We start from the raw sequence: 18,234 nt of genomic DNA, 5'->3' as shown, positions 1-18,234 counted from the left end.
CTCCTCCATGGCTTGGATGAGGGGTACCTCAGCTTGAAGATGGAGATCATATACCTTCCACCACTATGCAGAGAAACTCTTCTATAGGGTTGAGGAATGGAGAGTATGGTGGAAGATATAGGACAGTGAAATGTGGATGTTGCTGAAACCAGTTCTGAACCAGAGCAGGGATTTGCTGCTGTTATGTTGTGCAATTGGTCCAAGAATGTAAGTATATGTGCTGTGTTGTAAGGGCCCATATGGTCATGGCAGTGGAGGACCCCTCTCTTTGTTATGGCTGCACAGAGTGTAACTGTATATTTCCCCCACGTTGCCCTGGGACATTGACTATAGCCCTGTGGCCAATTTTTCTTCTACTCTGTGTTCTCGTCAGGTTGAACACACCATCATCTACGTAAATTAACTCATGCTGGATCTCCTCTTTATCCATTCATAAAATTACCTGAAGAACAGTGTCAGGCAAATTTTGTAGTTCAGTGTAGATCTAGTATTACAGAACAGTAAAAGATTATGAGACAGTATGCAAGATCACACTGCTAAAGTGAATACATACCTCTGCATACTCATGCCACAGTCTTTTCACCCTTTCGAAATTGTGCTCGAAAGGCACTCCATAAATTTGCTTTATTTGAATGTTGTTTTTCTTTTTTGGTGTGTGCCAGGGTTGACATTGAGACCTGATGGTTATCATTAAAACTGGCATTTTATAAGGCTTAAACATCTGATTGATGTGTCTACAATTAATCAAACAAGTGTTTGCACACCTATCGACTGTGTTGAACCAATTGGTTGGACGGTGCAGTAATTTGACAGTCAGTGCTTTGGTATTGCAAGGAAGTGACTTCATGATAGATTTTAGTGTGTAATGTATGTTAAGTGTGTTTAGTGTTTTGCAAATCACTGTGTTTACAGTTTTGCAACAAGTGTTAAGTTGCCAATGTGCTTATAGTTGTGGAAATATGGGCTGATGTTTTGATACTCGTGTGTAAGGTTTTCCTATTAGTGTATTACTTTTAATTTTAGTGTAAGCAATCCAAAAAAACTGTAATGATGTTATGGACTGTTGAAGGTGAAATATCCAAATGTCTTCTTATTTTTCATTAAGAAACATCATTTTAAACATTTCAATCATTTTCTCATGTATTTGTTGGCGAACTGGCGATCCTTAGCCCATCTTTGCTCTTAAAGGTCTAGACCTTTCTTGGATGCTGCTTTTGTACCAAATCATGATTAAAATCACCTATTGATATCAGCTGTTTCAAATTACATCGTTAACTAATTTACCTGATCACTAGCTTTAAACAGCCCCACTTTTTTGGATTGTTTTGCAGGTCTGAATGACAGGAAAGAATGTATACGTACAAACAAAATGAAATTGACTAAACTACATGCATCATTTCAGAGTACATAAATGAAAAAAAAAAGTGTCTACTAAAATTAGTTTAAAACAGATAAAGCAGAAAGAAAAAAAAAGTTAATGAACTGTTTTATATATTGTTATAGGTTTGACATCTGGTTCTTACAATTTTTACAGACGAGCAGCATGAACATTTCGTGTAACTTCTTTTAAATCTATCACAGAAAAAAACGACAGTCACACAGGGTTTGGAAACTGCGTGAGGGTTTAAAATACGACATAAAATCAACTTACTCCTGCGTTCGGTGTCGTTGGCCACAGCATGGATCCATACAAACCGGGGATCACGTTTTCCTGCTCCCGATCCGCACAAAGAGACGCACCTGCTCATTATTTTCCACCCTATTGATATTGCACACAACCCCTGTTCTGTTTCTCATCCTCAACCAATGAACACTCAAGAAAATCCAACATTTTGCAGACTTTCTTTGGAGCAAATCTCAGTTGGGCCTGTTGGTCGGATCTTCGGCCCGGTGCGCATCGCACATTCCTCTCACAAAGCCATATGAATAGGAAGCGGGAACGTTTCTTTCACTTCTTGCGGTGTGACACTAATTTGCTTCCCTTGCACTTCCAAGGCAATTAGCTTTGAAGCTTTTCAGAAGCTATTCTAGCCCAAGTCGATAGCTAGCGTGGAGAATAAGAATTTAAGCAGGTCCACTGGGGGAGGCCAGATAAACATATCAACAGAAGGAGGAGAAACCAGAGAGAGAAGAAGAAGAAGAAGAAGAAGAAGAAAAGGCGGAGGGGGGAGAGCAAAAGAAATATAATTACTCCAACTGCTCGCCTGTATGCTTGGCCTTCATTACCGGGCATCAGTTTCATGCTAAATTCACTTCCTAGCAATTTGCCTCAGAGCCAAAGCACAAGCACCAGACAGTGTAAACAAAAACTCTATTGACGGCTCGGGCAAAACGCCACCGCCAAAAAACACAACACGGCGAACAAGTGAACGAGGAGAGAAAGCTAAACGAGAAGTCGGCCCACACTGACTTGTGATCTGCCGTCTGAATAGTAGTCACTGGACACAAAAGTCAGAGAGTGTTAATGGTATTTTTGTTTATAATGACCGGAATGTGTGCATGAAGAACTCGGCAGAAACCCCAAAGTTTCCATATCTTGCTCATCTTCTTGTTGCATGGAGAATCTTATAAAATAAATTAGTAATTCTTTACAAAAGGGTTCAATTGATTTATGCACAAAATAATTAGTAATAGTATTACAAAGAATTTTACCAGAGATTGGGGTTGTGGCTGGAAGGGCATCCATGTAAATATGTGCTGAATAAGTTGGCGGTTCATTCCGCTGTGGCGACCCCGGATTAATAAAGAGACTAAGCTGAAAAGACAATGAATGAATGAATTACAAAGGATTTTATAATATAGAATGCAAGTTATTGCTGATTTCAAGTTTCATGGATTAACAATTTATAACAACATTTATTTACTATAAACACATTTAAATGTAATATTAATAATAATAATACAAATAATGAATTAAATAGAGAACAAAATTATCAGATTTTTTTTTTCAAAAACTTTGGTTATTTGTGTCTTTAGTACATTGTCTTTAATACTTAATAATAAATATCACATTGTCTTGTGCAATATGTTTATTGTAATTTAATAAGGGTTTGTTAATGGGACGGCATACGCGGGAAGAAAAGGAGTGAGTCAGACCTGTTTTTAACCACAGCCTTGGCTATATTTTTATTTAAAAATCCTCTTATTGAAACGAATTTCATTTGGTATAAGTTGCATCCTAATTTTAATGTTTTTTTTCTTTTATTTTTCTTATTTTTTTTTTTAGTTATCTAAAAAAAAAAACCTGAATAATAGAGGTGAAATTATGTGTGTTTAGGGTCAAAACAAAACCATGACTAGATGTATTGTCAGATTTTGTGTCAAAACAAAAATCTTGGCTACTTTTGTCATTATCATTAGTCTTTATTATTTATTTATTTATTTATTTCATCATGAAATAGGCAGGGGTTTAATAATAATTTTACTTGAGCATAGCAGCAGCCAATAACTTAACATCGTACTGTAATTTTAACTGCAGTGGTAATGTAGGACATCGATCTGCTCCAAATTCTTACCCAAACTATATTTTATAACACAGCAAACCTGACATCGCAGGCAGATCATCTTTAAAACCAAAATGCAAAATGCTTTATAGGAATTTGAAAGTGAAAGCAAACTTCATCACACAGCACTATTTCTAATAGCCTAGACTGCTCGTGGTCATAAAATTCAAAAGCAAAAGATGATCTCAAGGTTTCCATATCCTGGACCAGGCCGTATCCTGAGCAACTACTTTGGTAGGCTTCCTGCCTCCGGCGCTTAGACTGCAGCTTTGCACAAGACGTTTGGCCAGTGGAGAAATGGTCGTGCCCAACTGAGCCTGGTTTCTCTCAAGGTTTTTTTTTTTTTTTTTTTCACTTTCGCCAATTGGTAAAGTTTTTTCCTCGCCACTGTTGCCAATGGCCTACTATGGATCTGTAGAGCTGTGCATCGATAGATTACTCTTCAGTTTTTGGACTCTCAGTATTGATTATTAAACCACACTGAACTGAACTTAAACTCTGAAAACTAGACTACACTGTTTCAATTTACTATGTTCTTCTATGTGAAGCTGCTTTGACACAATATACATTGTAAAAGTGCTATAGAAATAAAGGTGATTTGAATTCTAAGCATTTTTAGATCTAAAAATTATCTTGCAAATGCCATTTGCGTAGCTGTTGACTGACAGACTGACCGACCAATCCCCTCACCACCCTCTTCCCTAAACTAAACCGATAGTGTTTTAAAAAGCACCAATTGACCAACTGATAGCATTTTCAAAAGCAATCCAGAAAAAGAAAAGCCCTCGCCTGATTTTTTACCACATTTTCAGATTTGACCACATTCTCACCCTGTTATTTACTTGTTTGTTTTATGTTTTGGCTTTTTATTTTTGATAAACTCGAACCCCATCTTCACGCTCAACTCCTCTCTGCGTCTCAGGTCTGCCAACATACGCTGCGAGCCACTGGATAATCTGGTAACAGTGGGAAAGCCGTCCATATGAAGCAGTCAGCTGGTAAGCACGAAGAGAAATGGCGTCATATCGCTCCAAAGCGTTCGTTTTAAAGATGAATTGCAGCCATTCGTACTTCTGGCTACATAATATCGTGTTCTCCAGAAATATATACAGAGGTACATTTTCAGAATGAGCCCATGTTCCACATGTTGATATTTTAGATGTCCATTAAATTTTAATAAGCTGTGTAACATCAACCAATGAGCATACAAATTGTTTGATAACCATAAAAAAGACCTGTTAAATCAGGGGTCTCAAAATGGCAGGGGGCCATATCAGTGACTGACAATTCATAGGAGGGCCGCTTTAACATTCAATCACAACAAAAAAGTGGAAACCTGATGTAATTGATGTACTCAGACATTCTTCCTCAGAGTATATGCAGTCAAAGCTTCTTCATTTTGTTTCTTATTGTACATATTGAAGAGGTAGTTTAAATTGCTATGAAAATATTACAATTTAATAATAGGCATAATAATCAGTTGTCATTACTCTATGCCAATCAATTGTTGCTTAACCAAAAGAGCAGATTGAGCATAATTGCTCTTCTCAATATCCTTTTTTTTTTTTTTTTGTAAAACTATAAGAGCCATAAAGCGATAAAGAGGTGTTTGTACAACACAATACAGGTAAAACCAGCCTGATCTCACGAGAAAACGTAAGTATTTTACGTTTAGCCAGTTTAGTGGCTAATTCGTACGAATTCGTACGAGTTCAGTCGTACGAAATGGTACGATTTTAAAAAGGAGGCGTGGCACCTGACCCCACCCCTAACCCCAACCGTCATTGGGAGATAAGCAAATTGTACTAAATTGTATGAATTAGATCGTATGAATTCATACGAATTAGCCACTAAATGAAAAAGTTATGAATTGCCGTGAGATTGTGTTGGTAAAACCGAAAATGCTGCGTTCACACCAGACGCGGAACGCGCGTCAAGCGCGAGTGATTTACATGTTAAATCAATGCAAACGTGCAAATAGACATCCTGCGGCACGGCAGGAATGACGCGAATGGCGCGGTGCGAATAGTGCAATATGCGAAAGGCAAATTGAGCGTTTTGCGTGTTTGACGTGCTTAATGAGTGTTTGCGCGAATCTCTCGAGTTCTAAAATCTGAACTTCAGCGGACATTCGCACCGCGTTAACCAATCAGAAGCTTGCTCTTGTTGGGGCGTGATTGTGACGTAGAACCAGTTGATGTTGTCCCGGGGGAAATCCTCCAGGCGACACAGACAACAAGTCATCAAACTGGGCCTGGCTCAGTCAGAAGCACCGCTGAAAGCCTCCGTAATCCAGGTTCAGTTTCTGGAGGAGTTTATGAGCTCACAGAGCTGGATGCACCTCTAAAAGCATGTAGTGGACTCAGACACGGCCCTAAACGTATCGACGCTGTTTTTCAGCCTTCGTAAAGTACATAAACACTGTTATTTTCTACATAAAATCCATGTTAGCCTTTTAGCAACAAAGCTAGAGTCACCGGGAAGACAGAAGCCCTGTCCATCTTGCGAATCCACGTCTGTTCTGAAGTAAATTTGAAACGCGAATGAAGCGGATTTGACACGTGAATGAAGCGGGGTTTGACGCGCGAATGAAGGGAGTAAACTCAAATCGCGAATAGCGCGGTTTTTCTGCATGTTCCGGGTCTGGTGTGAACAGCATAACATTTTAATGACTATTGAATATTTACAAAAATAGAACTTACGAAAAACAGAGCACTTACGGACATATATTTTAATGTTTAAATCAACCCCAGAAATAATCTGCATGTGCGTTACTCTCGACCGCTCGCTGAGAGAAATCGTAAGTAACCAAAACATACAGTACAGTACTTTAAATGTCCAGTAGGAGGCGGGTCAAAACCACAAGTGGCTAAAAGCGACTCCACAACAATGATAGTGATTCAAAAATAGTTACATTTTTGACGTCAGTTATGGGCCGGAGGGGGGAAGAGTGGGGGGCCGCAAATGGCCCACGACCGGCAGTTTGAGACCCCTGTGTTCAATGAAGCTAATGCAAAAAACAGGATGAGGCAATCCAGCTAGAAACAAAACAAGGCACAAACATGCACGAATTGAAAACATTTATTGCAGTAGCGGTATACCTGTAGAGCAGTAACAAGGAGTAACTGTTTAAATATCTATGATGGCGAACGTCCCCACAACCGACAAATATACTGCTGAAAGCAACTCACACCACTCTTGTCTCTTTTCAGATTGTTTTTATACCCTTTTGTGTGTGTGTGCATGTGTGTGTGTGTGTGTGTGTGTGTGTGCGCATGTGTGTTTTATATAGCGTGATTCAACATAAAGGTGCTATACAAAATGAATGACTTCACTGTTACAAATCAATAATCATCAACTGAATGAAAAGAAGGTGAAACTAAGTCATTGTAAAGCTATTTCGTTTCATTAAGCATGCGGTTTTCATCGTTTGAACTGGCTGCCATGCCATGTGAAAAAATCGGGAAAAAAAATGAACGGTATTCAGGAATAAAAGAATCAAAATACAGATCAAAATGAAATCTCAGTCGTTGAATTACGCACATGCTCATCTTAACGCATCTTTTATTACCTTCTCCTAGTTTGGACAATTTGTATATATATATTCATATATATATTTTAATCTGGAATGACTTGAGTATATTGGCGCCTGACAAACATTTACTGTGTTCGGCATCCAGAGACTTGTGGCTGCCGGCGATTGTTTTTTTTTTTTTTTTTTTTTTTTTTTTCTCATAGATTGGTACAATACGCAGCATAATTCATGAATTCACAGACATGAAAACTACACACTTCTCTCGCATGTCAAAATCGTGGGCATACATGAAGAAACCCCCCCTCAGATTAAAAAAAAAAAAAAAAAAGATATTTGAGTTTTCAGAGCTTGCAAAAATTACTCTCAATTAAAGCACAAGTTCAATGAAACATGTACAAGAATGACATTCGAAATTAGAATTTACAAATATATTGCTGTTGAATTGTAACATGGTTCTTCTTTTTTCCCTTTTTTTCTTTTTTTTTTTTTGGAGGAAAAGACATCACGCTTTCCATTTCAGTAAGTAGAAATTGAGCATTTACATCAACAATACAAAATAGCTTTGAAAAAATACGTTCGCCAGGTTCATCGACTCGATTGTGCAATGTCATGACTGATTGACATTATCCAGGATTCATTCGTTAAAAAAGATAGTTCAACCCTAAAAATTAAAAACCCGCTGTTTGTCTGCTCATCTTCAGTCATTCATTCATTTACCTTCGGCTTAGTCCCTTTATTAATCCGGGGTCACCACAGCGGAACGAACGGCCAACTTATCCAACAAGGTTTTACGCAGCGGATGCCCTTCCAGCTGCAACCCATCTCTGGGAAACATCACACACACATTCACACACTACGGACAATTTAGCCTACCCAATTCACCTGTACCGCGTGTCTTTGGACTGTGGGGGAAACCGGAGCACCCGGAGGAAACCCACGCAAAGACAGGGAGAACATGCAAACTCCACATAGAAACGCCAACTGAGCCGAGGTTTGAACCAGCGACCCAGCGACCTTCTTGCTGTGAGGCGACAGCACTACCTACTGCGCCACTGCCTCGCCTGTTAAAATTCAACACAAATAAATTATTTTCCAACAGTTCTGCATGCAACATTTTCAGTAAATCGTGATCTTGATTTTAAGCAAAAGAAATTGTAATTTCTAATTTTAGCTAGAATCGTGCAGCCTAGGCTGTAGTGTATGAGTGTGTATGGGTATTTCCCAGTACTGGTCTGCGGCTGGAAGGGCATCCGCTGCATAAACCATATGCTGGAGCAGTTGATGGTAGGCATGGGCATAAGATTCTGATAGTATGATAACCTTGGATATAAATATCACTGTTTCATGGTATTGAGATTACTGCTCTAAAATAGTTTCTTTTTAAATGTCTGGGTAAAAAAAAAAAAAAAAAAAAAAAACCTTTTTCACCTTTGTACACAATATATTTAAATTTAGAAAAAAAAATTAAATATTTGGATTTATTTACATTTTAAAACAGCATCTTTGGAGATCTTTTTGTTGTCCTAAAATAAAAAAATCTTACACACTTGAAGTCAGAATGATTAGCCCCCCTGAATTATTAGACCGCTTGTTTATTTTTTCCCAAATTTCTATTTAATGGAGAGCAGATTTCTTCAACACATTTCTAAACATAATAGTTTTAATAACTCATTTCTAATAATGGATTTATTTTATCTTTGCCAGTAAATAATATTTTACTAGATATTGTTCAAGACACTTCTATACAGCTTAAAGTGACATTTAAAGGTGTAACTAGGTCACTTAGGGTAACTAGACGAGTTGGGGTAATTAGGCAAGTTATTGTATAATGATAATTTGTTCTGTAGACTATCGAGAAAAAAATATCCTATAGGGGATAATAATTTTGTTCCTAAAATGGTGTTTAAAAAAATTAAAACTGCTTTTATTCTAGCCGAAATAAAACAAATAAGACTTTCTCCAGAAGACAAAAATATTATCAGACATACTGTGAAAATGTCCTTGCTCTGTTAAACATCATTTGGAAAATATTTAAAAAAGAAGAAAAGAAATCGAAGGGGGCTAATAATTCTGACTTCAACTGTACCTCAAAAATGGTATAGCAGAAAATGTTGATGGTTTTAAAACCTTAACTTTTCTAAATCGCGGTATACCTTTAACATGGTTATTGTTCCATGCCTAGTTGATGGTTCGTTCCACTGTGGCGACCTCTGAAATAGAGACTAAGGTAAAGGAAACTGTATGAATGAATGTTTTTTTTTACTCTCAAAGTTATGACCATTTTATGAATCACCAATCGCCAAGCACTTTAAACTATTTTCTAATCGTATACTGAAGAGAAGGAAAAACATTAACCCTTATAAGCTGCTGTACATCCCAAATAGCCTGAAGGTGAGCAAATAAACCAACACTTGTAACTTTTTAAGGGTGAACTATCCCTTTAAGTCTCCAAAGGGGCTGCAGGAACATGTTTACATCCGTGTATTTTGCTTTCCAAATCCAGACGGTGGTCCTCAGTTCTAGAAGACGATGACGTTTATGACAAAAAAAGCCAATAAAAACAAGGCGTCCTGTACGACGAATGATAAAAGACAGCTGTCAGGTTCACTGATCTATCCCATGTGATTATTACAAGTACATAAAATCGGTTAGTATTAAGTCCTATTTACAAACACGTCGACGATGACAGACTAAAACGATTTCCACTAAACAGTGTTATCAGCACAACGCTTTCTCACTTTCCACTTTTCTTGGATGGTGTTGATTAATATAGTCCCAAAACATCTCAAAAAAACAACCACGTCACAATATTTGTATATATTGGTCAGCCGTTATTATGTTTTTTTTTTCCTTTTTTTTTTATAATCATAATACATAGAGCACAGCCCTGTTTTTAATCTTGAACGTTTGTTTTTGCGGTCTCTGTTCAAGACGAAGTATACGATGATTCCATTGAATGTCGATTTTGCAGCAATCCGTGATGAGTTCGAAGGGAAATTCGGATTCGATAGTATACTGTCCTGCATAAGCGTTTAAAAGTCTAAGGTCTACTCCATACACGTAACTATCACACCGCATTAGCAATCAATCTAAGAAAGAAAACCGGAATGGACTAAAGCTCTCCAAAGTCGCAGGGATAAACGAAGAATACAATAAACGAATCCCAAACCAGAAAAAAAAAGAAGAAGCTCTTAAAGCTGCTGTTCTTTAGGACTGTCGGGGCCGGATGCAGGCTGGTAAGATTTCAGGCTGGCCAATGGGATGTCGGCCATATGAACACCACCACCGCCACTCCCAAAATGTCCCTCGGAGCTCCCGAAGGTCTTGCGGTCCCCGAACGGCTCCTGTCCCACGCGGTCACTCTTCCAGCTGCGGCTCAGAGTGTGTCCGTTCAGGAGTCTCTCTTTCGCCCACTCCTTCTGGGTGTTGAAGGAGGATACGGGGGACTTGGGTGATGGGTATGAGGTCAGGCTCGGCGGCATCCAACAGTTGTCGGAGTGTCCCAGAACCAGACACTCTTGAGTGCACATCTCTGTGGCCTCCACCAGGCCTCGGGGTCCTAGAGGTCCATCTGTGGACATAGAAGAAAGAGAGCAGAAATGATGAGATCTGTACAGCATTCAAAATAAATACACATTACATTATATTACATTACAAAAAGAAACATGTATATAGATGTGCAAAATTGAATGGAAACGATGTATGAGATGCGATGCATTTGTTTATTTGGAAAATGTGACATTTGGCAAAATATTATATTGCTATCTTCATATGTTAGATGATAATAATAATAATAATAATAATAATAAACCAATTAAAATAATGATAATAATAATATTATTTTGCCATAACTATTATTATGATTATTATTATGATTAAAAAATATATAATAATAATAATAATAATTTGTTATATGTATGGTAGATAATAGTAATGATAGTAATAATGGTAATACTACTACTACTACTACTACTACTACTACTACTACTACTACTAATAATAATAATAATAATAATCATTTTTTATTAAAATTGTATTATTATTGGTATAATTATTATTATTTATTCATTTATTTATTTATGTATTTATTTATTTATTTATTATCATTAATAATATTATTATATTGCTATATGTATAATACATGATAATATGGATGGTAATAATATATTTAATAATAATATGATGATAATAAAACTTTAATAATAATAATAATAATAACAATATCAATAATTATTTTCATTTAATTTTGTTAAATGTATATTACATAATAATACTGATAGTAATAAAAAATAATAAGATGATAATAAAAATGTATTATTATTATTATTATTATTATTATTATTATTATTATTTTTATCAGTATCATTATTATTAGATTATTCTAATAATAATACCTTCTATTGCTGTTGTAGGAATAATAATAATAATAATAATAGTTATAAAAAATATCATTATTATTATTATTATTATATAAATTAGGTATTTTAAATAAGATCCACGGCATTCCCATAAATATGAATACAAAAATGATAATATAATATTAATAAAATTCACATCATTTCACAAAATTAACAGCCCCAACAAGGCCAGAACAGACTTGGAGATGCATACATACATACATACATACATACATACATACATACATACATGTCAATAAAAATACTTTTTAGTTAACTAAAACTTCACTTGAATTATTTTTAATGACATGTTTTAAAATATTGCGCTGTAATGCTTCATGTCAATTTCCAAAAGAATTGCAAACAGCAATCCATCGCCTGATATGACTGTATTTATCAAATCAACAGCACACACCGATCTAAAACAGTTAATCACTGTCGATATCAATGCTGCTCGAAATCTCCCATGCATAAGACCCCGAACAAACCGATAACTCTGCTGACTATATTTGACTTTAAATACAGTGTAAAACTCTGACATTCCTCCCACACCGAGATGCAAAGTTCATTGTGGGAATCAATGTGGAAACGTTGGCTCAACAGCATTGTCAAATATAATCAGGGAGATAATGAAGATAATTCTCAAGGAGACATTTAGTATTTACATCATCACGCTGGCTTGTGGAGTTATTTAATCCTGCGCTGGACAAAATAAAGATAAGTAGGTAAATGATAACTGTAATGACAGTATTTAAAAATGTTGTAGATCGTGCAACTTGAGTAAAGCTTTAATAAAGTTTTATGCAACACTGCATGTTATTCAGTAAGCCTTAACAAGCAAATGCCTCATGCTGAGAGGAATAATTAATAACTCATATTTAATGTAGATTTGATAAGACAATGTGGAAAAAGCTGTTTAACAATATATCAACAACAATAATAATGTTATTAATAATAATAACGGTATAATAATGATGATAATATAATGATGATAATAAAATATTACTATTATTATTAATATTAGAATTTTATATTGTTTATATTGCAAACAACAACAACAACAACAATAATAACAATAATAATAATAATAATAATAATAATAATGTTTTATTATCAAGATATTATTATTATTATTATTATTATTATTATTCCAATATTATATTTTAATAATTATATTACATAATAATAATTGTATAATGTTATAATGATAATTATCAAAAAATATTATTATTATTATTATTATTATTATTATTATTATTATTATTATTATTATTATACACAATTCATACCATTATTTTATTCTTATTTTATAATAAGTTTTAAATAAATCAATTATTAACCAAACAAATTAATAATAATAATAATAATATGCACATTTATATTTAATAATTAATCTATATAATATTTCAATTTAATAAAGAAACAATACTATTATTTAAAATTATGTAAATATAAAAAAATAATTAATAATAATAATATCAACCAAAATAATTAAAATAGGAATAAAAAACTGAAATAAAAAATACTTTACTTGAATTAAGACAAAATAATCATATGAATCAAAATAATTTAATTATTAAATATTAATTGAATGATTGTAATTTAATTTCTACTTTTTTAAATCAAGAAGCATTTTCTAGACAAAAGAAAATTATATATATATATATATATATATATATATATATATATATATATATATATATATATATATATATATATATATATATATATATATATATATATATTATTTTACTTTCCTCATTTGTTTAGATTATTAACAGATTATTAGCAGATTATTTAGCTTACTTAAGACATATAAGACATTAAATTGCAGCGTAATTAAAGATTAATTTGCTTAGCCAATTGGCAAAATAGTGTGCTTGTTTTAAGAAAGAGCATATTATTTCTGACTACATTTTTGCTTGTCTAGAAAATTCTTCTTGATTTAAGAATCTTTAGACGGTTTGATTTAAAACAAAACAAAAACTATGTGAAAAAGCTTTATTTGCAGTGTTGGCTTGAATAAAAGAGCTGTGTTCAGATGATGTTGTTTGTGCTATTACTCATATGTCCTTTGTCCTGATGTGTTTTAAAGTGATGCCATAAATATCTCTTTGCTTCAGGGATTCCTACAGTAACTCTGGCAGTCATTTACGCCTTATCACACCAATTATGAAGAGATTTGGCTGTTTTTCCTCCTCTTTTTATTTATTCATGGTCTCCGTCCGGCTCCGGCATGTGTCTGTCTTTCATATTGAGTTCATACGGCTCTCACAAACACACATCGCCGATCTCTGATCTCCCTATATACTGTGCTTTTTTCCAAGGCCCTTTGTTCATTGTAGGAAATGTTGGAAATGTTAGTTGTTACAGTGAAAATTAGAGGCAGGATTGAAACCCTAGCGCTCCGAACAGTGTTGTATTACACAAAGTGCATGAATAATAGATGCCCTGTGTCCGCTGTTCACAGAGTGGTGTTAAAATGAAAGTGTGTGTTTTTTCAACAGAATGCTATAATATTACAGTATAATAAAAGTGAACCTGTTACTTTACATAACTTATCATTATTATTATTTTTATTATTGTTGTTGTTATTATTATTATTATTATTATTATTATTATTATTATTATTATTATTAATCATTTATTTTTATATGAAATTAAATTATTTAAATATTTGTATTTTTAATATTACTATAACTCAAATAAATATTACATTATTTCTTAATATTATTATTATTATTATTAATAATAATAATGTCTTTATAATAATAATAATAATTATTATTATTATTATTATTATTATTATTATTATTATTATTATTATTATTAAAGTGTGTTTTTTTACAGTGGCATGATATCGTTACTAAAGTAAATATATTATATTTTGTATAAATTTTTATATTTATATAATTATTATATAATTTTAATGTATTATGATACTTTTATTATTAGTAGTATTATTACTATTATTTATAATTCATTTTATATAAATTTACAATATATTATAATACTATTTTTATTAAAAACAATAATAATAATAATAATAATAATAATAATAATTATTATTATTATTATTATTATTATTATTATTATTACTTCAAATATACATATTACATATTATTTATAATAATATAATTTTATTCATTATTATTTTTATTATTATTATTATTGTAAATATTAAATAGTATATAATACTATATAATATATAAATATATAAATAGTATCTGCTTGAGCACAGGCCGTAACGCAGTGTTTTAATGTTTGTGATGTTTGTCTTTTTCTTTGATTGTTTACTGTGACAGATATGAGTGACATAATGAACAGAAGGGATTTTCGGCGTGTTGCTAAACAAACTGAAACTGGAGCTGTTCTGTTCTGTGATGAGACGAGACGAGATGCTGGAGTTAATCTCACAGCACTTTATATTTAGCAGTTCAAGCTGCTTTCGAATCAACTTTAGGCCCGTGTTTTATCACTCAGCAGCTGGTGGGAGACGGAGCTTTCGAGCTGGACCGAGAACAGTGCAACCAGTGGTCTGTGATAAACGCCTGAATTTCTACTCCAATGCTGGAAAAACCAAGAGCATATGTTTGCCTGTAACACTGATAGGGACATTTTAAAAGCAAGAGTGTCCAGATGCAGGTGTTTTTTTTTTTTGTTTGCTTCAGTCAAACTGTCTGTTCCAGCTGAAAAAGCAGTGCTCATCTTACGTGCAATTTTAGCAGAAATTAATTTGTCTTGATTTGGGTTATTTTATCTGCTATTATTATTATTTTTTATTATTTTTTATTTTCTATCAAATCATTCACTTGTACACTTACCGGCCACTTTATTAGGTACGCCTGTCCAACTGTTTGCTCACGGAAATTTTTAATCAGCCAATCACATGGCAGCAACTCAATGCATTTGGGCAAGTAGACATGATCAAGACGAACTGCTGCAGTTCAAACCGAGCATCAGAATGGAGAAGAAAGGGGATTTAAGTGACTTTGAATGTGGCATAGTTGCTGGTGCCAGACGGGCTGGTCTGAGTATTTCAGAAACTGCTGATCTACTTGAATTTTCACGCAAAACCATCTTTAGGATTTACAGAGAATGATCTGAAAAAAAAGAGAAAATATCCAGTGAGTGGTAGTTCTGTGGGTGCAAATGCCTTGTTGATGCCAGAGGTCAGAGGAGAATGGCCAGACTGGTTCAAGCAGATTGAAAGGCAACAGTAACTCAAATAACCGCTCGATACAACTGAGGTCTGCAGAAGAGCATCTCTTAACACACACAACACGTCCAACTTTGAGGCGGATGGGCTACAGCCGCAGAAGACCACACCGTGTGCCACTCCTGTTAGATAAGAACAGGAAACTGAGGCTACAATTGGCACAGGCTCACCAGAATTGTTCAACAGAAGATTGGAAAAATGATGAATCTCGATTTCTGCTGCGACATTCAAATGGTAGGGTCAAGATATGGTGTCAACAACATGAAAGCATGTATTCATCCTGTATCAACGGTTCAGTCTGGTGGTGGTGATTTAATAGTGTGGGGGATATTTTCTTGCACACTTTGGGCCTATTAGTATCAACTGAGCATCGTGTCAACACCACAGCCTACACAAGTATTGTTGCTGAGCATGTCCATGCCTTTATGACCACACCGTACCCATATTCTGATAGCCATGCCATAAAGCACGAATCATCTCAGACTGGTTTCTTAAACATGACAATGTCCACAGTGACCTCCACAGTCACCAGAACTCAATCCAATAGAGCACCCTTGGGATGCGGTGGAAAGGGAGATTCGTATTATGGATGTGCAGCTGACAAATGCAACTGCGTGATGCTATCATGTCAATATGGACCAAAATCTCTAACAGGGTATATGCAGGAATCCTAAATACCTTTTTAAGACGTCCTAAAGACCTTCTCAGAATATTTTAAGACCTCATCGCCACTTCAAGTTCTAGTAAGTATCAAGCCTTTAACATAATAAACAGTTGTAGTTGAATAAATCAATGAAGCACAACAATGCAACAGAACTCAGATAAGCTTGGAAGAAACGAAGCTTGAAAGAATAAATAATGCGTCAGGGTTCAGCCACTGTTTAAACTCGTTATTCTACGCAAACTTACATTTTCCCATTTTGCCGTCTGTTTCGCTCTAATGTTTGGCTACACGTGGAGAGCACAACATCACCTGTTGCAAATTACGTAACATCACCCGGATGGAGGAGCTTGACCGGACATGCCCCGGCCTGAACCAATCGCGTTGATCAAGCATGCCATTGTTAATATTCCTTTCCTTTTCTTGTCGGCTTAGTCCCTTTATTAATTCGGGGTCGCCACAGCGGAATGAACCGCCAACTTATCCAGCAAGTTTTTACGCAGCAGATGCCCTTCCAGCCGCAACCCATCTCTGGGAAACATTCACACACACACTCATACACTACAGACAATTTAGCCTACCCAATTCACCTGTACCGCATGTTTTTGGACTGTGGGGGAAACCGGAGCACCCGGAGGAAACCCACGCAAAGGCAGGGAGAACATGCAAACTCCACACAGAAATGCCAACTGAGACGTAGTTCGAACCAGCGACCCAGCGCATTCATGCTGTGAGGCGACACAGCTTTAGTATTAGGCGGAAAATAAATATATTTATGCTTTTTTGGAGTCAAACACTTTGCATAACTCTTGAATAAAATTTAAGACCTCTTAAAAACGCAATTAAGACTTTTTAATACCTTTTAAGGGCCTTAATTTTCTCATAATTGACTTCAATTGATATCAGCTTTCAATACTTTTTAAGACCCTGCGCACATCCTGTCTGAGGAATCTATGCCACAAAGGATTAAGGCAGTTCTAAGGGCAAAAAGGGGGTCCAACCTGGTATAAGGAAGGTGTACCTAATAAAGTGGCCGGAGAGTGTATATAAGTCATTATTTTATTAGCCACTGTTATTATTATTACAATTTCTTAATTCATTTTTACAACAACAACAACACAACTTAATTAGTTTGGAACATTGGTTTGACTAAATCATGACAGAATTTTCAGTTTTAGGTGAACTATCCCTTTTACGTCAGTGCCATTGAGCTCTATTGGCCATCATAAGTTACACTACGACAGCAATCCAATCCAATGTGTTGACGACTTAAAGAGGTCAAAAGTGCGCATCCTCGAAATGTTTGCATCATCCATTGATGGCTCCTAACAGCAGATATTAGAACACAGCCTTTGGTGAACACATCCAAACATCATTCAATGGCAGCGTTTCTCCATGATCAACCCTCCTCAGGAGTTAATCTATTCCTATGATGGCAGCCTCCATTCCTCTCTTGTCATCAGGCTAATAACATGGGCCATTTGGTGCTTCAGCGTCCCATAAAGCAGCATTAGATCTGGCCCTCATCCCTCATCAGGACTAAAGCTCCATACCTGCACCGTAATCCATATTTCCATCACTCTGACATGTTTGTGCGAATGCAAAATAATGGCACAAAGTCTGATTTACATCCATAATGTGTGATACGAAAATGCAGCGCCGATCACGTCAGCAACAAATAATAATGAATGCGGCATACGCGCTGACGTTCAGAGATTTTTGTCACTACATTTTTTTTCCCACTGTATACTCGTGCCATTTATAGAAGGCAGCCCTATTTCCTCATGAATTTAAATATTTATCCCCGGAGGGAGACCTGTCAGTCCCCGTCTGTTATCAAGGGAAAATAAGCTAACAGAAGAACAGAACAGCCTCCACGCATTCAGACATATGTGTTTATTGCGACGTGATGGCGACGT

The 18,234-nt window shown here is 35.1% G+C and overlaps 1 protein-coding gene across 2 annotated transcripts in view; it reads right to left on the bottom strand.

Annotated features, from left to right (window-relative positions):
* Positions 1-7,452: 7,452 nt before the first annotated feature.
* The window catches only part of pcdh9 (protocadherin 9), a 512,656-nt gene continuing 501,874 nt past the window's right edge, over positions 7,453-18,234 (bottom strand). The window contains exon 5 of one of the 2 annotated variants that reach the window (XM_009302118.5): positions 7,453-10,609. In XM_009302118.5, coding sequence (XP_009300393.1) covers positions 10,230-10,609 — 380 coding nt within the window. In that variant the 3' untranslated portion in view covers positions 7,453-10,229. The remainder of the gene's footprint in view (positions 10,610-18,234) is intronic. The other variant, XM_009302119.5, reaches the window with a different exon arrangement.

The sequence above is a fragment of the Danio rerio genome, chromosome 6 (assembly GCF_049306965.1).
Source record: "Danio rerio strain Tuebingen ecotype United States chromosome 6, GRCz12tu, whole genome shotgun sequence".
Taxonomy (NCBI): domain Eukaryota; kingdom Metazoa; phylum Chordata; class Actinopteri; order Cypriniformes; family Danionidae; genus Danio; species Danio rerio.
This window is presented reverse-complemented; position numbering and strand designations above follow the sequence as displayed.